Source organism: Mastomys coucha, unplaced genomic scaffold, assembly GCF_008632895.1.
Source record: "Mastomys coucha isolate ucsf_1 unplaced genomic scaffold, UCSF_Mcou_1 pScaffold13, whole genome shotgun sequence".
NCBI lineage: Eukaryota > Metazoa > Chordata > Mammalia > Rodentia > Muridae > Mastomys > Mastomys coucha.
The window spans coordinates 38059653-38077781 of NW_022196895.1; the positions used below are offsets into that span (position 1 = coordinate 38059653).

Sequence of the window (18129 nt, forward strand, 5' to 3'; positions counted from 1 at the left end):
AAATAAAAAAAAGAAAATCAAGCACAGCCAAAATAAAAACCCCTTAAATCAATATTACGTTTAGGTATGTGTCTATCTATACCTATGAAAGATTATTATATTTTTTGTGTGCTAGGCATGCTTAAGTGGCCTCAGACAAACACATCAGCGTCACTTAACAGCTGGTTATGATATGTATACTCAGGCCATGCCCAGATACTGAGTCAGGACCCCTGGGGATGGCCCCATCAGTAGGAACCTTAATAAAGCTGTCAGGAGACTCACCTATACCTCAAGTTTGCGAGCCCTGGTCTCACTATTGAACATTACTGCTTACATTTATAACAAAGGTCTCCAAAGTCTTACGAACATGGAGTGAGCTGCCCACAGGGAGCATCAGTAACACTCAGGTGGGAAAACAGTCTGAGATCTTGCTTTCCTATTGGTGAATACTTGGCATGCCAGAAAACCAAGGAGATAAACAGCTATTTCTATGGAAACGACAAGAGAGTTTTGGTTATTCAGGAAGTAAACATTCACCAAACATAAGATGCATGCCAGTCGCTATGCATCAAATGGCGGTGTGTCCTCAAATTCTTACATCCAAATTACAACCTCCAAAAGCAGTGGCACGGGGCAGGGGGGTGTTGTAGGAGGTGGTTAGGATAGCAGCCAGAGACTTCATAAATGGGGTGAGTGCCCTTATAACAAAAGACCCAAGAAAGACTCCTTGCCCACTCCTTTCGTCTTGTGCGGACACCGACAGACTTCACTGACTGTGAATCAAGAAGCATCTGCATTTTGACCCACGCATGAGATCTTGATCTTGGACTTTCAGCTTCCAGAACAGCAGACAAAATACATTTGGTTTACATAAGTGTAGGAGATCTGCTCCAGTAGTCCCAAAAGATTTAAGGACCATGCATAGATATGTCCTCTCATTTAGTGCTTGTCATAGGCTGGGCCAGGTAAGCATTCTGAAATCAGTAAGCTGCAGAGAAGAAACTGAATCTTGCTTAGTCTTTCTATATAAACCCCTCACAGCTTCCCTGGGGCGCATATGCACATTCAGCAAATCTGTTTCCTCGTGGCAGAAAGACCAGGAAGCCAAGGGTGGATGCATGCGCATCAGCAAATGAGATCACTCTGCTCCAGGGCTCAGAGTCCACCTCTACAGCTCACCCAACACCCCAGATTGCTGGTCCTCTTCCTCCTTCTCAAAAAAAACCACCAGCTTTCCCTTTTCTCCTCCTAAAACAGGGAAAACAAGTTCTTACCAAATTGGACATGTTGAGTCTCTTTCTTTTAATACCTTTCCAGGGAAGTGAGGCCCTCAGTAGGTTGTGATGCCAGGAGCAAGATGAATTGCCAATTGGAAGCTTAGCAATATTCAATGAGGATTATCTTAATGCTATGGATGCCTTCAGCCAGCTCCCCACACAGAACATGTACACGCCCTCGAAACTGGCTTGGGATTACCAGCTACCATCCAAATCGATGGCTGACTTGATTTGCAAGCTCCGTGTAGTGGCACGTCACAAAATGTCTGTGAAGGCGGGCAGCTGAAGGTGAAAGACTGGCATCTGTTTGTATGTTGTCTATCATTTCCCAGCCAGCATAAGGTATTCTCTATTTGTTAAATATTTTTGTTATTTTCATTTAAAGGCAGATTTTTTTTTTTTACTCCTTGACTTATAGATTCAAAAAAATATAAGGTAGAAGCTCTGAGAATATTCATTGACATAAATATACAAAATTGGACTAAATCTAAAAGCAATCTGTCACTCCCTAGTGGAAAACCTGTGATTGGTTCTCTGCTGCTTTAAGGATGGAGCTCAGAGTTTCCAAACTGGTTTAGGAAGCACTATGTGACTAGCCATGCTCCAGTCCCAGTGTCTGATGCTCCTCTCTGCCCAGGCTTTGCAGTACCCAAGCAATGCTCAGAAGGTCTCGCATGGTTCATAGTAGTCTACTTACTTCGGTGTCACCTCCAAAGATACGAGCTTGCACTGAGGCCCACCACAGTGCTAGGCAAACACTAAGTACTCACAGCCTCATTGCGGAATGAATGAGCGATGGCCTCATTCTGTTTGTTTATTGTGCTATAGGGATTGAACACAGGATCTTGTGTGTTCTAGGCAAGGGTTATATCACTGAACTAACAGCCCCTGCCCTTTTATTTTTACCCTAGTTTGAGATGGTCTCACAAAGTCACTCACACTGCCCTCACACCTGAAATCCTCTTGCTTCTGTTATTTCTAGTAGCTTATAGACATAGGTCACATATACCCAATATTTGTATTCCCTGAGGGCTCTGGATAGAACCCCGGAGATGAGAAATAAATGATTGTCCTCAGCCAATACTCTCCAAAAGCCGGTTCTACACCCTTGGACTCTCATGGCCCAACAGGGTCAGAGCATCTCAAAGTTATCAAACACTAGTCCAAAACTTTATTTAGATGAGCCCATTTTCATTATCTAGATAAGCCCAGTGATATTCACCAACCTAGAGATGCCTGAGATTATTAATGAGGTTAGACCAAATTCTGGAATTTTTTCCAGGCTAGAACTGTCTAAAAGCTCAGTTTGATTCATAGCTTTCTATTATAAGGCTGTATGTTCTGTATACCTGGAGATGGTGTATGCATTACAGAAAACTCCAAGGCAAATGTAAACTGATGAAAATAGGTTTCTGTGGTGGTTAGTGTTGATTTTCAATGACAGGCCCTGGACTTTCCTAGGTGACAAGCCTTTAGGCACCTATGGGGACTCAATAAAATTAGGTTAGCCTCTGGACTTGCCCTAAAGGAGGACAATATCACTCTCTGTGCTTGGGTTCTGAACTCCATTTTTTAAAAAAAGTGGCCCCTAAGGCTGGGGAAATATCACAGAAGAGGAGGCAGAAAGGATGTGAGAGCCACCAGACAGGGAGTAATGCTGCGAAATGCTGACTTTCAGATGGCCCAGATGGCACGGCCGTTATACTCATGAGCTCGCTGCAGCTATGGTTACCAAGACCAAGGCAAGATCAGTCAACATTGTAAGGAGCAGTACTAATCAGACTCATTGGGCTACAAGACAGAGGCAGAAGTAGAGAACACGAGGTTGGGAGAACACATTGGAAGTGCCTAGGGGTAGTAACGAGGGTGGGAGGACAGGGTGGATATGATGAAGACACAAAGTTTACTAAATATATAAAAAAATTGTCAAAGACTAAAATAAAAGGTGTTTTTAAAAGACATGGAGGAGGAGAGCTGAGCTTGAGCAGCTGTTGTTCTCAGCTTCCTGACTAGAGATGCAGCACAGAGATCCTGCCTTCAGAACCTTGACACCATGACAGACTAGACCTTCCCGCTGAGATCCCAAATATGCCCTTTCTCCCTTAAATTGCTTTTGTAAGGATATTTTATCACAGCAGTGAGAAAAATGACTAACACAGCTGTGGAAGATGGTCCCCTAATACTGGCCATCAATACAATTCTCTGGAGACTGTTGGTAAGCCCATTTTAGAATCTAATATAAAGTGAGCCTTCGAGACAAAGCCATTCGCAGTTGACCATGTTCAATACATTATTTAAGATATTTCTATTAGTTACCACTGAATAAACACCAAAGGTTTTCACCTAACTGAGGTATTTTTCTAAGGCTCTGTCTTCAGGGGTGACAGATGTGAGCAGGCTATTGCAAACCATGAAGTGAAAAGTTCCGTGGTTTCCAGCTATTCTCAGAAAAATCTAAAGATCTGCCACTTCATTCACAATGATAGCTGAAACTAAGAAATGCCAGTCACTTGCCATGAAGCAGCACACCCCTAAGGTTCTCACAGTTCCAGCCTGGCCTACTGACAAAGCCAGTCTGGCTACCATATGCTCTGGAATTTACAATCACTGTTGTGTGTCTTTACAAAACTTTCTTAAGGGGCTGAGGAGATGGCCCAGATGGCTCATTCGGTAAAGTGCTTGCCCTGGAAACATGAGGACCTGAATGTTGGTCCCCAGCAGCCACATAAATGCATATGTGCAGGCCCTATACATGCTGTCACTTCATATGGGCATCGGTCCCATTCCACTTATCTTGAAGTCAGAGGTCAACGTTCCTAAACCAGTCTTTTGAGAGAATCTCTTTCTGAATTCAGAATTTCCTGGTTCCGCTAGATTGGCTAACCCAAAAGCTCCAGGGATCCTCCAGACTATCTCCAAGTGATGAGATTACAGGCATGTACCATTGTGCCTAGCTTCTTATGTGGTTGTTGGAGATGCAAACCCAAGGTAGAGCTAGTGGTTTTTGAAAGAGAGGGGAGGAGGAACAATCTGGGTTTGTTGGGTGAGTTCTAGAGGTGGATGCTCAGCCCTGGAGCAGAGTGATCTCATTTGCTGATGCGCATGCATCCACCCTTGGTTTCCTGGTCTTTCTGCCACAAGGAAACGTGGATTTGCTGAATGTGCCCCAGGGAAGCTGTGAGGGTTTAGGGAAAGACTAAGCGGGATATAGCCTCTTCTCTGTAACTTACTGAGTAATGAGAGCTGCTTATTCTACCTGATCCAACTTCAGAACGCTTACCTGGCCCAGCCTATGATAAGTATTAAATGAGGGAACATATCTATGTGTAGTAATTTAAAGTCTTCTGGGCCTACTGTAACAGATCTCCCAAGCTTGGGTCTTATAAGCAATCAAATGCAATTTTTGCCTGCAGTTCTGGAGGCAGGGGGTACAAGATCAAGACACTGGCAGATCTTACATGTGGATCAGAAAGTAGCTTCTTGACACATAGTCTGGAAAACACTGTTTCCTTGGATTTGGCCATCTCCTCTTCCAATCTGTCTTCGCCTTCTTCTACATAGATCTCTGAACCTTGAGGGAAGGAGGGTGATACACACATCCTGTTTAGGAATGAGTGCTCCAAAGTCTGTCTCACTCTCTGCACGTTGTCCTGTTTGGGTCTCTCTGCTAATTACCATCTACTGTCAGAAGAAGCTTCTCTGAGGAGAGTCCGATGATGCAAGCATGCATGAGCATGGCAATATGTCATTAGGGTAGTTTTTTAACTATGCTCATTTACCAGAATAATAGCAATAGATTTCATCTAAAGCCTATGACCCACCTACTCTCAGGTTTGGGACCTCATTAATTGCATTAACTGCAATTAATAAAGGTTAACGCAATTAATTGCATTAACAGCATTGAGTATGGTTTCCATCAAGCCTAATCAAAAAGTGGCTGGTTATTTCCGTAAGATTGATGGCACTATTGCACCCCTGAGTATGTCTTGTGGGCAGATCCAGGTCACTGTTGCAGCTTACAGAGTTCATAACTGAATGATATTAATGATTGCATTTCCCCTCCGGTAGCACACATAGTACATTCCAGCACTACCAGTGCTAGGTGGTAAGATGCTTCTGGTTAAGTGCCAGTTCAATTTCTTCATGTTTAGGACAAGTGTGTGGTGTCTTTGGCAAGAGAGTCTTTGCATCTGTTGTGAAGTACAACCAATAGCATTAGCAATAGCTTGTAGCATTGGGGGATATCTATAGGATGTCCTTTGACCAATGACTCAAAAAGATGTAACCCATTCCTGTTACCAAGGATTTTATTTGGTAGCATATGGTATCTATCATATTGAGACATTGTCTCCCCCATTAAATGATGACTCCATTTAAGTTGCATTTATATTCATATATATATATACATATACATACATACATATATATATTCTCCCACATATCTATAAAAAATCTTTCTCCTCCACCATACCTAAGAGCAGTCATGTCTTTTCCTTTCCATTTTATTTCTGTTTTTCATTCACACACTTAGTCCAACCCAAAGATAAACCCACAGATAGAAGAGTCAAACCTAACTGAACAAATGTTTTCAGACTTGAAACTGAAAAGTAATTTACAGACAAAATTTGGGTATAAAAACAAAATGAAGTGATTCTGTTTACTTCCATAGGAGTCTCTTTTTTTAATGTAAAAATAAATGAACTTTTATCCAAATGTATTGTATTAACTAGCCATTATTTACTGTTCTGTCATATCCTTCTTTTTTCTTAGACAGGGTTTCCTGAAGTAGCCCCAGATTGGCCTTTTCCTCTCACTCCTGCCCCAGCCTGCTGAGTGCTGAGATGGAAAGTGTTCATACCATAGCCAGCCACTTCTTCATTCTCTCCTTTTCTGTCCAAGGCCTATTTCCCTTTCTTCTCACTCTAAATTAACCTAAACTTACTGTTACAGTTCCAAGGACTGAACGCTACTGTCTCAACCAAAATACTGGGATCAAAGCTACTAGAGATGTTACTGATGGCAATAACATGTCCTTTTCATATTACAGCTATGTTGCATGGGACACAAGAAGGTCAAGAGCACAAACCAAGTTGTTCTGAATCCTGGGTTCCCTTTGTAGACGCTGGAGCACACATAACCTCTCTAGGACTTTATTTTCTTATCTGTAAAATGAGGTTTATGATTCTTAGTTCAGAATCTGACAAAATAATGATAACTGCTATTGTTTATTCCAGCACACAGCCAACCTCGCCCCCGATAAATGTCTACGGAGTGCTGCAGTGCCCTAGACCATGTAAACCTCTAGGCAGCCACTTTGTGAATTGACAGTCATGCAAAGGCCATACGAATAACAGCGTTGGTAAAAGCCAGGAGTCGGGCTCAGTTTTAAACTGTACTTTAGATGCAGCTTGATAAATAATAAGAGGCCAGGCACAGGGATAATGGGTAACCTTGACTGAGCACTCACCCTGTGTCATACTCTTTGAAGCATTTTATGAGCATCTTTTGTATGTAGGTACACAACAGCTCCATGGGGTGTTATTATTCCCATCCCATATATCACACATGATTGTTTAGACAGGGTCTCATGTAGTCCAGGGTGACGCTGAATTCCCTAGGTAGCCAAGGATGAACCCGGGCTCCTAATCCTCCTGCTTTTACATTCAAAGTTGCAGAAATGCCACCACACCCAGGTTTAGGTCTTACTCTTATTCAATAAGATAGCTAGGGTCACTTGACTCCAGAGGAACATGTCTAGGACAAAAAAGAAAGTGCAGACATTGTCACCAATATCGTTTGAGCACTTCTATATGGTAGCTATTGCTCCAAGCGATACCAATACTTATTAAGAAACATGTTGCTCACAACAAGACTGAGAAGTAGATGTTGTTGATTGCAACTTTTACGGGTGGGGCTTGGAGGTGCTGAACACACAGGGCTGTTGATGGTAGAGCTGAGTATTCCAGAGTCTCCAGATGTCCAGTTCCAAGTCTTCTCCCTAGGCATGTAGTAATAGTTCAATGCAAGTGAGCCATCCTCAGGGCTCAGCAGATCTTTCCATCAATTGGTATCAGGTACAGAGCAATCCACACAGACGATGTTCCTGCTCTGTGTGGTGGAGACAATGTAGGAGAAAAATGAAGGGGAAAGCAAGTCAATAGGACAGAGTAACATATAAATAATGTACAATGGACATTGCTCAGGAGCCCCTCAGAAGTGTCTAATTGATTTGACAAATGTTACTTACATTCAGGAATTGAAAAGTCATTTCATTTAAATATTAAAAAGAGAGTGCTTATTTCTCATGTACCCTGCACTTGTCCTTGAAGACCAGACTCAGGATGGATGGATGTCTAAGACTAATCGTAGCACTCAGTGTGACTCAGCTTCGCAGTTTCCCTACCTGTGTAATCAAAACTGCAAGACGGTGGTTGCCCAACAGCCTCGGCAAATTGCCAGCTGTTGCACGAATTTGCTTAGTGCATAAAGGTTAAGGCCATATCTTGTTTGTGGTTTTAATCAAAGTATTTGCTGAGTTCCTTATAAAGGAAACAGAAAAAAAAAAAAAAAAAAGGACAGTGAGTCCACAGCATACCAGCCATAGCCTTTCTTTTCACCAGGCTTGTACCTGCTCTGGATTGCTGGTGGCCGACTGCACTTTCAGAGCCTGTGGAATTCGCTGTCTTAATGATTATTTCAGTTCTATGAGCATGGTGTTTGGATTTAACTCTCCTCCTTGCAAATATTGTAGTAATCTTTGATGATTTAAGCTATTTTGGGGTTTGGGGTTTGTGTGTGTGTGTGTGTGTGTGTATGTATTCATGTATGTACCTGTGTACACATGTATGTAGAGGCAGAAGTCAACCTTACATATCATTCTCTAGAGCTTTCAACCTTGTTCTTTGAGCCAGAGTCTCTCCCAGGGAACTGGAACTTGCTGAGTAACAACGCTGGCTAGCCAGTGAGCCCTGGTGGTCTACCTCCACCTCCACAGATCTGGGATCACAAGTATGTGGCTTCTTAGATGACTAATAAGGTCAAACTCAGGTTCTCATGTTTGTGTGCTAAGCACTTTATTATCAGTCCAGGCCCTGTTTTGTTAGGGTTGTTTTTTTTTTTTTTTTTGGTTGGTTTATTGGCTGGTTTGGTTTGGTTTTTTGTTTTGTTTGTTCCTGTTGTTTTTAGAAAAAACATGTAGTTTCTGGCCACAAACTCACTAAGCATCATAGCCTAACCTTGAACTCCTGATCCCCTCCTTCCCACCTCCCAAGAACTAGGATTACAGAGTATGCCACAATGCTCTGCATATATGTGTGTGTATGTGTGTGTGTGTGTGTGTGTGTGTGTGTGTGTGTGTGTGTTTGTGTGTGTATTATGGAAGAACCATATATGTTCATTATTTAAAAAAAGTTTCAAAAATGCACAAGCAAACTGAAAACAATAAAACTCAGCTAATAAGCTAATTTATAGATAACTTTGGCATATATTCTAATCAAAATGCTATATATCTGTGCACTATTTTAAAATAACCTTAATTCTGCTAGGCCTGGTGGTACGCACATGTTACCACAGCACTTGAGACACAAGACAAGCAGATTGCTACCCTGAGTTACAATGTGAGACTCTTTCTCAATAAGCAAACAAAAGAACCCCTTCCAAAAAGAGCAAAAGTAAATAAACAGGAGGAGGCATCCTGGAATCATGTGATTTTCAAGTTTCTATCCAATTATCTGTGAATGGTCTTCAGGACATAACATATATTTCCCCCTATCAGTACTAAAAGTTATAGAGCATTCTCCTATCACATGTGTTTAACTGGTGTCTTATTGTTTCATATAAGGCTCTTTTTAAGTGCTCACTAGTGTAAGTAATGCCATGAGAAATGTGTCTGTTACATCAGAATAAACTTCTGGATGTGCCGTGGCAGTGGGTGAACAGGATATACTTGTAGGGCTGGATTATACAAGGAAATTATTATTATTATTACTATTATTATTATTATTATTATTATTACTCCATTTGCTTACATCTCAAATGATATTGCATTTATTGGTTACCCCCTCCACCAACCCCACATATGCCCTCCCCCCTCCTCTTTGCCTGTATGAGTGTGCTCCCCTCACCTACCCACACTCACCTGCCCCACTGTTCCAGCATCCCCCTATGCTTGGGCATCAAACCTCCCCAGGACCAAGGGCCTCCCCTCCCATTGCTGTCAGGTAAGGCCATCCTCTGCTACATATGCATCTGGAGTCATGGAGCCTCCAGGTACACTCTGTGGTTGGTGGTCTAGACTCTGGGAGAACTGGGTAGTCAGGCCAGACAAGGAATTTTTTTTCACAGGAGTTTAGAAATGGTACAAAGGACCCCTTGTACACTTTCCATACTCATCAGTAATGGCATCTTATAGGGCATAATAGACATGGGTACACAGTTGACTGGGACTTCGAAGCAGGGTCATCTTCCACTATTGATATAATGGTAAGATGCATTCTTACCTAGCTTTCTACTTTTTGTTCTCACATGATGCCTTTAAAGTCACTTTCTGGCCTGGAGGGAAAACATGGGTGCACTTATCAGGCAAGTCTACTTGAAAATCAGGAGGAAGATTCTAACTAGAGGCAATGATTCGCAAGCCACTCTTCATGATACACAATGGGCAGGTTCCCATGTTCCTCCAGTTACTCATTTCTTTGTAAGACGCCAGTACAGAGTGTCCCAAAGCCAGGTGCCCTAACACAGGGGCTTCCTCTTTTAGTCTCAGGGTGAGGAGTCCTTCCTGCCTCCCCTTTTTCATTCTTGACTATACCAAGGACACTTCAATCTAAGGCTAGTCTCCAGCACTTGTAAATTCTCCCTTTTTAACCATAACTACACAAGCATTTACTCTCACCTGCAAATATACCAAGTGAATCTGTTGGTTCATTTGCAGAATTATTTTTGAAGTTTCCTTTATAGATAAATTTTTTATCAGAAAAACAATTTAGTTTTTTTTTTTTTTTTAACTAAATTCCTATGGCAAAGGGCAGCTGTGAGCCATGGTGCCGCTATTGATTGGAGCATTCCATTCGATAGGGAACCAGTTGGTCACACACAGTGCTACGGTCTTCCTTAGAGTTAATTTGGTTTAGAATAAAAAGTCTTTTGCACCTTTTTTAAAGATCTGCTTACCAAAAAGGAAAAAAGAGGAGGAGGAAGAGAAGAATTCTACATCTAGTAAACACTTGTTGACTGAATCAACAGACTCCTTAGAAAGAATCCATGACATGTAGCCTATCAGTAATCTCATTGGATACATAAGGGATCCAAAGATGAGAGGACTGAAATAGGCTATGTAGCAACTGGCAGAGCTGGGACTCAGATCAGGAGAATCCATGAGGTGTAGCCTATCAGTAATCTCATTGGATACATAAGGGATCCAAGGAAGAGAGGAATGAAGTAGGCTATGTAGCAACTGGTAGAGCTGGGACTCAGATCAGGTTTGTAGGAGGCCACAGTCATGCTCTTGACATGGATTCGAATTGCTTCTCATTAACTTAAGGACCACAGGTCCTCTTGAGAACATCAATAACTCTTTATCCTTGTCTCAGACTTAAATGGCTTTACTGCAGGCCTGATAATTGCGTAGGAATACTCTAAAATACACTCCTCACCTGCAAACATCCCCTGATGAGAAAATAAATCCCTCAGGTAACTTCATTTCAAAGAAAGACAGGAAACCCAACAGCTAGCCAGACCATATTTCTGGCTGCTTTTGAATCCACTGCTAGAAAGGTACCCATTTTCTGTATTCCTTCTACTTCCTGAAGAACTCCAAAAGTTCCCAAGGACTTGCTGGAAAATCAAATCACGGGGGCTAATTTAACATCAGGAAATAACACATCTCTATTTAAATATTACACATACATATGCAAATTTATACTACTCACTAAAGGAAGAGAGAGTGAGAAGGGCAAGCCTCCACCAGAATTCAGTGAGAGCCAAGAGAGGCCATCTTAATGGCACAGCTCTCACTCCAGAGAGCTAAAGGTCATGGGAACTCTATGGATGGATTATGAATGATTAACTTTATGGTAGAGATCCTGAGGTTACAAAAACTAAGAGCAGAAAAGAAAAATTATTTACATGGGTCAGTGAGATAGCTTCACTAGCCAAAGCACTTGCTCTACAGCCTGTCCATCTGAATCTAACCCCTGGACCACTTACTGGAAAGAGGGAATGGACTCCCAGGAGTTGTCTTCTGATCCCCACACCTGTGCTATACATGCACACTTGTATCTGCACAAAAACACATAGATACACACATACACAGAAACAGACGTACACAGCAACACATGCACAGAGGCACACACACACACACACACACACACACACACGCTCACACACAGAGACCCACAGGCACACAGATATATGGACACACACATGCTACTGAATAGTAAGTTTTAGATGGCATACCACTAAAATGATAATTTCAAAATGACATCCAAACCAGGTGCACTTATTTTGTAATTTTCACATTGAAAGGAAGTCTCTTCATCTGAGAGAAGGGCTCCTTGCTTGAAAGTAATTTATTCCGTGGCAGAAGTTAGAGGCAGTCATTCCGTGTAGATGAACCTCCCTCTGCTCACAGGACTTGCCAAAAATCTCAGGAGTATCATTCAAGAATAAGAGAGATGAGGATGTTCTCCATAAGCTAAGAAGACTCTGCTTCTATATCAAGGCCCTGTAAGTGTGATCAGCTTCTCAAAAGTGACCCACATGACCATCAAACAGCATCCTGGGTTTGGAGGCAAGGTCTTGAGACAAGACACTGCTAAGTAGCATCTACCTAAATCTGGTGAAAATTCTTAGTTCAAGGAAAAGGTGGAGCTCAGGATACTCAATTTGACTCCAAAGGTGTGTCTGAAATAATACAGGTTTGATGTATAATGCCCTAAATACGATTTTTTGATAGTCTTTCAAGTTGACCTCGAACTCACAATCTAGTGCTTCAATATAGGCCATGATGCCTGACTTCCAAACACAACCCTTTTAAAACAGTATTCATCCATTCACTCTCCCACTCATAAGGTCATTCGTAGGCATGTGATGAGCACCAACTACAAACCAGTCACATAGTTGGACAAGTAAGCACTTCGTTCCCCTCTGCTCTGTTTGGGAGCGTTAGGCATTAATGGATGATTACAGGGCTGAGTTGCAGTTGTGAAAACCTTTATGAAAGAGGATAGGATGACAAACTTGCTACTCACAGAAATCAAGACAGCTTCCCAGAAGAAGGGGCATTTAACTAAAGCTCAGAGTCATGGAGAATGCGAAATAGGCCAAGAGGGAGCGCAAGAGAAAGAAGGTTGAAGGAAAAAAAGGCAGTGCCTCTGGAATACAGAGGGGATATGTTCGCACAAGCTCAGGCAGATAAGCCAGATCATACACAGTCTTACAGGCCAGAAGAAAGACTTGGATTTCAGCCTAAGGCCAGTAGGAAGGATGTTGAATGGGGGAGCCAAATGATCAGATTAGTCTACTTTTAGCATGAATCGACATGTGAACACAAGCAGTGTAAACTCCTAAGTGCCGCCCAGACATTAAACAAGCATGTAGCCTGGAATCGCCTTGTAAAGAGTAGATGAATCAATTTCGGTGCAGGGAGCCTGGAGTCTGGGAAGGATGCAGAGTTCACCTTTTTGTTTGTTTTTAGGAACTAAGCTGTTTGTCTGATTTGATGCCAAGTTAGTGCTTGGGACAGCCAAAATAAAATCTCCATCTAAATCTACCCCCCACCCTCACCCTGTCTTCCAACACTTCAAAAGAAGGGCTCTTCTAGAGACTTACCTCTCTGTGGGTGGTTAGGGACCACCTGCAGGTATGAATTGAGAGCCCAACCCCCGACCCCCAGTTAGTATAAACTTTCTCTGCCAGGTTCCAGTGCCCCCAAATCTTCCATCCTCCCTCTGGTTTTAAAATTCTGACTGCCAAATGCACTAGGTCTTTCTTGTCTTTCATTGGTCTTTCTTGTCTGCCTTCTTAAGACAGCAGATGCGACTGAATTTTCTCAGGAATGGGAGGTGTCAAAGAATTTTGTGATCCCCCTAACTGAACAGAAACAGAGAGGGGCTGTGAGATGGTGACACAGAAGGAGGGGAATCACCAAAGAACCCTAGTTTCCTTTATTCTTATTTTCTTGGGTTGCATCCACAGTCTTCTAAGGGATACACAGTGGACTTGATATGTAGGCATGTGTGGACTTACATAGTAAAAATGCTTGAATGGACTCATTATGTGTACAGGACTTTGTAACATTTAAAAAAAAAAAAACTCTCAGGTTCAAGTCAAAAGTTGTAACTGGAAAAGTTACACTACCTCCCACCTAGAGTTGCTGGAAGAATCACTGAGGTAATTTGCTTAAAATTTTCTCTCTGGTATCTGGCATATATTGAGTTATCTATAGCATTTATTACCCATTTACAAATGTTGTACACTGAGAAGGCTAGGCTGATCCCATGACAGGCTTCAAATTGGCAATTCAGGAGAGGAGGCCTAAATCTCTGCCTCCAAGAGCCAGGCAAGTCCAGGCAAATCTAGCCCTCAGAAGCTGTCCACCCCACCCCCCCATCCCCAAGCCCCCTGTACCACCAGCCCCCCACCTGGCCTGAGTCAAGGACAATGGGTCAGCAGCAGTTTCCAGACTTCCTCAGCAATAGTTTTCAGACTTCCCCAACAACAGTTTCCAGTCCTCATACCCCGGTAATGGTCCTGGTAGGATATCTCTAGAAATGGAGCAAGATAAAGGTCACCTGCCCCAGAATTCCCCTAACGTGCTTTAAGTCAGGTCTGTGAGATCACTTGGTTTTCTCTCTATCTTGGTAATAGGAGACCCCAGCTCGCTGAACTTCTGCAGAGTAAAGCACTCTTTGTGTGTACATACTATTTGAGTCTGGTGTATCATTCTTTGCCAATCATAGACCCTAACAATACGTTTCTGGTTGAAGCTTGTATGTACATGTGTACATGTATGTGCAGATGGCGGGGGGGTGGGGGGTGTCAGGGAGATAGAGAATATTTAAGAATCAGAGAGGGAATTGGGAGATACTCCCAGATCTTACTACAGAAGCACTAGTGTTAAAGCAGTACTTTCTAGAAGGCAAAGGGACTACAGGGAAGTTCTCAGAGGAGCAAAGCTTTCCTGAGAGGAAATGAGAATGAAGACACAGCAGAGAGCTTCAAACTGCCCTGTGGACAGACTCAGCAAAGCTGAATGGGATGGGATGCTGCTAAAGCTCAAAGGGGAAATTGAAAGAGTTATCAGTGTTCTCTCAATTGAACACAGGTAGAAGTTAAGGCCTGAGACCAGAAAAGAAGATTGTCTCTGCTCCTTTCAGACATCTCCTTCTTTTTTTTTGAACTGACATGAAGGAACACCGAAAGACAAACCATGTAGGCTCCCTGATTTCATCTTAGGACTTTGAAGGAAGCCATGTCTAAGTGACTTCCTTATGATAAAGAATTATTATCAGGCAGGGCATTTAGACCAGTGATAGAGTCATCAGAGCAAATATGAAGCAAGTTCAACCCCTGCACCCCTCCCCCAAAGCTTGTTACCCCTCTGTTTAAACATAAGAAGATTAATTAGATAGATAGTCAGAAAGAGGGTAGAGGAGAAAAAGAGAAAAGGAAAACTGATTTGTATTTGGGAACAGAGTCTCACAATGTAGCCCAGAATAACATCACAGACATACCTCTGGTTTCCCAGTAGTAGGATTACAGGTGTGGACCATACACACAGCTAAAAGATACAAGGAGGAGGAGTAAGAGAAGGAAGAAGAAAAAGAGAGAAAGGAGAAAAAATAAGAAGAGAAGAAGGAAGAAGTGGAAGAGGAAGGAAAGATAAAGAAGTGGAGAAGAGGAGGAGGAGGAGGAGGAAGAAGAGGAAGATAAAGAACTAGAAGGAGAAAGAAGGAGCAAGAGCAAGAGAAGGAAGAGGAACAGAAGCAAGAAGGGGAGCAGGAGCAAGAGGAGGAGGAAGAGGAGGAAGAGGAGGAGGAGGAGGAGGAGGAGGAGGAAGATCCAGTTTCTAGTTGCAGCTTTATCCTCACTCGATAGGCAACTTGAGAGAATCTCTTGATCTCTCTCAGCACAGCTGCCTCATCTGCAAGGCATGCTGATTGGTCAGTCCGGGTCATTTTCTCTTGACTTCTTGCCATCCTAGATGAGCTTGGCTGACCTCAACCTCTCTTCTCTTAAAGCCTGCTTACTCTGTGGCACAGTAGTTAAGAGCATAGACCACCTGCCCTCCATCTGATGTCACTAGTCAGATGATGCCACTGCTTTCCTGTCTGTCTTAGCATCTTCATTTGGGTGGTTAAGGTAAGGGCTAAGCAGGTGAATGCAGGCAAAGTATCTAGAGTAGACCCAGATAAGGGCCACCCTGCTCTTAGGTAATGCCGTCATCTAGATCGGAATGCTTTGCAACTTCACCTGAGACATTATTGGTAAACCAGAAGTGGAACTTTAGTATCATTTAGGCGTGTGGGATAACTACAGGAAATAACAGATAAGAGATCTGCCACCATTACTTTTGCCTCTTCCTGTGCCCTGATTTTTCAAAGCATATGCATGTACACTCCACTCTTTTTTTAACTGGAAGAAACTGAGCCAAATATTACTGAAGTCCCTGTCATCTCAAAATTCAAGGAGTAATTATTACTTTTAAGACCAGTATTTTATGAGAGGCTGGCTTATCTTTGCACTACAGCTATCATTAATATGTTTGACCTTCTCAGGAAATACTTATAAAAGTTTAAAAATAAGTATGAGCACTTTGGCCTGTTTCTAACCAAGCGAGTTTAAGCTGCTTGAGTAGGGGGGAAAAAAACAAGGAAAGTGGGTGCACAAACTATTTACTGCTTGGCCCTAGGTCCTGTGACATTAAAGACAGGTCAGCCGCAGTGAGGCTGGCAGGCAGTCGCTGGCAGTGACAGTGTTAATAGGGCTGGGTAAGGTGATCCCTTGAAACTGGAAGGACTTTGTGGAAGTTTTCAAAGCTTGGCTGTCAGCTGCCCAGCCCTTCAGAGGAAAGAAGGCTGGCCAGTTAGAAGGAGCAAGCCCCAGCCCAGGCCAGAGCCCTGCAAGCAGAGTGTAACTGCTGTTATAGGCACCAGGTTAGTGGTCTCACACACCTCTTCAGCCTGCTGACAGCTCTGGAGAAGACAACCCCCACACCTCCACCCCCACCCTGCCACCCCAGGGCCTTCTTTGTTCAGCACAAGACGTTTCAGCTCTGCTAACTGTTGGGGGCCATTGGCTTTCCTGCCAAGTCCACCTGTGATGTGTGTGGTCACCCGGAGCCTGGGTGGGGCTGACTTGTGGAGGAGGGGGGAAGAATCTCTCAAAACTGGACACTTGCTTTCAGGCATCCAAAATGAAACTGTTTCTAAAGCCAGGATTGTTTGGGGTAAACACACACACACACACACACACACACACACACACACACACGAGTGCGCCCGTGTGCCTGTCCGTTCACTTGCGCTGCTTCCTCTGGGTTTCTGTAGGCTGTAACCACAAGTCTGAATTCCTTTCTGCTTCAGACGAAACCCAGGACAATTGTCAAAGCTACTAAACAGGCCCCTGGACCTCACCTGGTAGGAGGAAGAATGTCTCTGACTAAACTAATCTGGAATGGAGGAACGCAAAGAGGCAAGGAGGGGGACAGGGAGAAGGACAGGGGACAGAGTAAAACCAAACAATATTGGGGATTAGGAATTTGTCTTGTATATTGCTAGAACAAAATAGTGGAACAAGCCCAACCGTGAGGGAAAGAAGTCTACATCTGCATGGGAGCCAATAAACACTTTCCTAAGCTCATCTGCGTGTTCTGCTGAGTTTAGAAGACAAACCGATGGGGGGCGGGGGGGGGGGCGGGGAAGGAAAATGTAGGTAGATATCCTCGCAGAAATCGTCAGGGTCTAATCCGAGTTAAGACTGACTGGGCTCCAGGCAGGAGAAAGCATCCTCCCAGCCCTTTCAGTAGACAAGTAACTCCCTGCCTCAGCGGGACAGTTTTCTCTCCTTGCTAGGGCCCTCCACTCAAAGGTGATGAGCAGTCAGTCACTCTGCAGAATTCCCTCTGATCCCTGCAGCAGGCGCAAGCTAAGTCTTCTAACCTGCAGTACGGAATGAGTCATTTGACGCTCCCGGAACAAAGTACTTGCAGCAGCCTCTCAAGACACTGCCTCCGTGTAGGTGGGACACACCTCTCAGGGCAGTCACATTTTTTTTTCCTCCTTCTTTCAAACAGGCAGGGAGTTCTGATGCTCCCAAAAGACCGGCTCTACCCCCTTGGCTCGGCTGCCCCTACAATGTGGATTCTGCTTCTCCAGGTTGGGACTGGAGTTTTAAAATAAAATGGATGATTTGACGTTACTTGATCTCCTGGAGTGCCCTGTGTGCTTTGAAAAGCTCGATGTCACAGCCAAAGTTCTCCCCTGCCAGCACACCTTCTGCAAACCATGTCTACAGAGGATTTTCAAGGCCCACAAGGAGCTGAGGTGCCCGGAATGCAGGACCCTGGTGTTCTGCAGCATCGAGGCTCTGCCAGCCAACCTGTTGCTGGTGCGACTGCTGGATGGTGTGCGCTCCGGGCAGAGCTCCTGGAAAGGAGGCTCCTTTCGAAGGCCTCGAATACTGACCTTGCAGGACAACAGGAAAGCCAAGAGCAGCTCCAGAAGTCTACAGACCAGCCCTTTCCGGCTGGTACCCAGTGTCAGGATCCACATGGATGGGGTAAGAGAAATCTTGCTTGCTAGGATCATGTGTACTTCGGAGGTTGGTTACGTGTATGCCAAGAGCTAGGAAACAGATTTCCTTCAGCCAC

At 43.6% G+C, this 18129-nt stretch overlaps 1 protein-coding gene across 2 annotated transcripts in view; it reads left to right on the plus strand.

Annotated features, from left to right (window-relative positions):
- Positions 1-17553: 17553 nt before the first annotated feature.
- The window catches only part of Sh3rf2 (SH3 domain containing ring finger 2), a 106948-nt gene continuing 106372 nt past the window's right edge, over positions 17554-18129 (plus strand). For both annotated transcript variants that reach the window (XM_031365568.1, XM_031365569.1), the window contains exon 1: positions 17554-18038. In XM_031365568.1, the coding sequence (XP_031221428.1) occupies positions 17661-18038 (378 nt within the window). In that variant the 5' untranslated portion in view covers positions 17554-17660. The remainder of the gene's footprint in view (positions 18039-18129) is intronic.